Source organism: Gossypium raimondii, chromosome 4, assembly GCF_025698545.1.
Source record: "Gossypium raimondii isolate GPD5lz chromosome 4, ASM2569854v1, whole genome shotgun sequence".
In the NCBI taxonomy this organism is placed as follows: Eukaryota; Viridiplantae; Streptophyta; class Magnoliopsida; order Malvales; family Malvaceae; genus Gossypium; species Gossypium raimondii.
In genome coordinates, this window is record NC_068568.1 from 48,865,751 (window position 1) to 48,869,752 (window position 4,002).

The 4,002-nt window shown below is 32.8% G+C and overlaps 1 protein-coding gene across 1 annotated transcript; it reads right to left on the bottom strand.

The window, feature by feature from the left end:
- Window positions 1–2,359: 2,359 nt before the first annotated feature.
- On the bottom strand, window positions 2,360–3,555 carry LOC105780682 (uncharacterized). Its single transcript, XM_012605159.2, has one exon. It carries the CDS (start codon window positions 3,306–3,308, stop codon window positions 2,613–2,615), a length of 696 nt encoding a protein of 231 aa, XP_012460613.1. The 5' UTR covers window positions 3,309–3,555; the 3' UTR covers window positions 2,360–2,612.
- Window positions 3,556–4,002: the final 447 nt, after the last annotated feature.

Sequence of the window (4,002 nt, forward strand, 5' to 3'; positions counted from 1 at the left end):
TTTCAAACAATTTTTAGAGTCGTGTTTTAGGTTGAATAAATGAGTTTAGTAGTATGCTAAAATCTATTATGTAAACTCCCATATGTAAATTTTTTGAAAGCATGCGAAATCATGTAAAGTTGTGTACTAGATTGTATGTTTGTGTGTACGAGCATGTCTTTAATAAGTAACTTCGAATAAGTTATATGCATGCCTCCAATCTGTTAATTTGTATGGCATGTTTCCGATATGTTATCTTCGTAAGTAAGCATGATTAGTTTGAGCATATTCGAACATGTGTTAAGTTGTTTGCATGTGCATAGGGGTGGGTTATGAATATAATATGAAGAAAGTTCTGGTAAATTATGTTCTATGATTCTAGCGGGATACCCGTAAAATCTATTTTTGGCAGTTAAATTGTATTACTCGTTTTTGGCGATTTTCCCACATTATATCTAATAGCTTGTTTGCATAAAATTTTAGTGGGCCATAACCACTAATTTGGTGTGTGGGTTGGACGTAAATAGTGTGTAGTGAATGGGGTAAGATTTATTCTGTATGACATTGCATTGCTAAACATACCTTGTATTCGATTTTCTACTCGCAGATGTTAAATATGCATAATAATTGACTATTTGTTATGTTGGTGGGCCTTGGCACACACTGGACTTTTAGTTCACCCTATTATTTTATCTTCACAAGTCATCCTTAGGATTAAGATTGCGCCGCATTTGAGAACTCTATGCTTTTAAAGGTTTTTCTTATTGGTTTTGGATTTTGTCTGTATATATGTTAGGTTAAACAAACTGCAAGACTTTTCTGTCAACTCAATTGGATGTTCGATTTTTTTTTTTTAAATCATGAATTGCTCCGCTGCAAATCAAAATAAGCAAATTGAGTTTCTTGAATGATAAATAAATTAACAATATGATTTTTAAATCAACTGGTTAGTAAATAATGAATGTTTTAAAGGACTCTCGATTAATAAAAGTAAGTTTTTTGAAAATAAGATAATAAAACGGATATTGCAGAATTATTCATACATGCAAAAACGATATTTTATAAAGAAAAAAAATAATTTATTGGGTGGTCGGTATAACCTTCAAGATCCGATCACTGGGTTTGAGGAGTTACAAATTGTGCTGGTCAACTAGGCTACCATACTAAGCTTATAATTAAGCAGTTAGTTTGCATGTGTAAGATGCACCTTTTGGAGAGAGCATTGTGTTGAATTACTTGATTATTTCTCTGTTATTTTTTACTCGTAAATTTACAGTGAATTGGTAGGCTTTTCTTGTGAGAGATTGAATCTTTGTAAGTGAGGTTTTGGGTAAGTAGTTATAACAAGTTGTGGTTAATTATTAGAATTGAGACTGCAATTTTTTTTTTTGTATAATGGTAGATTAGACTTTAACCAATAAATAATTTGAACAATTATGAAATGAAACAATTCGCTAAGCGAAACTCCAAATATTATTTTCTTAACTAATCTAATACTAATAGAATAGAAAAAATAGAATAAAAAATACTAATATAATAGAAAGAAAAGAACTGCTTTTCCCTGTATACTTTCCCCGGTTCCGTTGCTACTGCAGGCTTTACGCAATTGATCAGATCATATAGATATCCTTTCAACACAACATAGGTCATCGAAAGGATCTCGAAGACTCACCAAAGTACGAAAGCTAGGATCTTTCAGAAAATAGATTCATATTCGAAGAGTGCATAACTACATAGATAAGCTCACACTAACCCGTCAATTTAGGATTCAATTCGAGATTTTCCTTAAAAATATCAGTAAGGAATTGAAATGTAATAATATTAATTGATATAGGAGGAAAAGGTTCTCGAGTTTAAACAACAATTTTTTACGGACTAGTTTTCTCGAGTTAATTAAATCAAAATTCGTAATTTTCATTAATTTCATGCGTATTAACTTCATGCTATGTGAAAAGTAGACAGACGGTGGAAGGCTGTACAGTAAATTAATGCTCCACATGTGTATTTAATGCCATTAACTTGCAAAAAAAAAAAAGGTTCACTTTCATTAAATACCTAACTACCACGTGAACAGCCATGAAAGTTAGGAGAGTGTGGGGGAAATATATTTTTAAATAAAATTTCCAAAAATAAATATGTAAATTTTAATCAGTGTATTAGCATATTTACTTTGAAGTTATTTTTTAAAATTATTAAATAGTCCTTAAATGAGGGCCTATAGGCATAAGCTAAGCTAACACAAATGTTCTCAGAAAGAAAAAAGATTGAAGTTGTGATGATATAATTGCATATTGTTAATTATATATTCATCAAGGAACCTTGAATAAATAAAAATTGTCGGTAGCCATGCATTAATTGGTACATAATTACATAAACAATATGATAAATGTTTACTTATTATATATATCACAATGGCAAGCATTGGATGATGATGAGTTTGAACAAACTGTTCAATGATGAAAATTTGATAGCCCAAACACAACAATCATACATCTGAAACAGTGGAGGCAAAGAGTAGAAATAAATAGCACCTCTCTACAAATACACCAAAACCAAAACCAAAAGAAGAAGAAAAATAGAAGGGAAAATCCACAAATTAAGAACATAATTCAAAGTCAAAGGCAATGCTTAAATTAATTACTAGTACCTTGACCTGAACCATGGCTAACCATTGAGAGCAATGCTTTCTTCATGTTTATCATTGACTGACATCCTTTAAACACATTCAGGTTTCTTGGTTTAACCCCAAAACACAATGTCGAAGTTGGTGATCCAAGCCCTTCATTTTCATGATGATGATCATCATCATCCATGCAGCTATGAACTGGCGACCTCGAACATGAAAAATAGCTCATCTGCCTATGAAATAGCTTTCGATTAATTGAAGATTTAGGCAATGGTGAAGAACCAGCATCATGCAACGACGAGCATGGTGATAAAGACGATGAAGATGATGTAGAAGAGCGTGAAGAAGAAGAAGAAGGGGAAGCCTGGGATTTCCTAGCAGTGATAAGCCTGGGAAAGATAGAGTTCAAAAGGGTGGATTTCAAGCCCTTTGTCTGCTTGGATTTGGAGTTGAATGAGGAATAATATGAAGGAGGTGGAGTAAGAGGAGGAATAGCAGTGTCACATGAAGGATGTTTTGGGGTTCCAGGGTGTGATTCCCACATGAATGGAACAGCACCCGAAGCTCCGCCATAGTAGACCCTGCAAGAAGAGTTAGCCATTGAAGTTTCTTTAGACATGAGCCTGCTGAAGAACTTGTCATCTTGCTTGATTTGGAGGCCTTTCTGATGCTGAAGCTCCTCGCCCTTACTGTCACTCAACATTTTGATTTGGGGGACTGATGGGTGGGTGTGTGCGTTGTCAGCTAAACTTAGTAGATCTCTAATTTCTAAAGAGGGCTCAAGATCCGAAGTTGAAGCCTGGTAAATGCTCAGAATAGAATATTTCAAGGCCGAATGACTTCTTTTAGTCTAGTCTAGTGGTATATAATATAATTAAGGCTCCAGTCATTTTATATATATATATAATTATATTAAAGTTTTGTCTCATAGAGAGATCGTATCAAAAGGGAGATAAAAATCTTTGAATGCACTAAATCATTTTAGTATATCAAAATTTTCAAATTTATTATCATTCAAGAAAAGAATAAATACCAAATATTTTAATGAAGTGGGGACTTGTTTTGTTTCAGTAATTAATATATTTGAGATTTTATTTTCCTATTGCATGTCCTTCCTCGAAGGGTTTGTGTTTAAGATTTTATGTGCATATAATTTAAAAAAAAAAAAAAACATATTGACATCCAACCCTTCTAAATGCGAATAATATAATATAACTTTGGTAATTATGATAATGGTGATGAAAGCTATTATATATTGAGAAGAGCAGCTTTGGTGGATGGATTGAGTGGGGGAATTTAATAGGGTAGCTATAGCTTACTAATAATTTTTTGGAAGAATCTGGTTCATTGATGAGGCAGATGAAGTGGGTTAATGTGGACCGTCCATTTTAATCCGA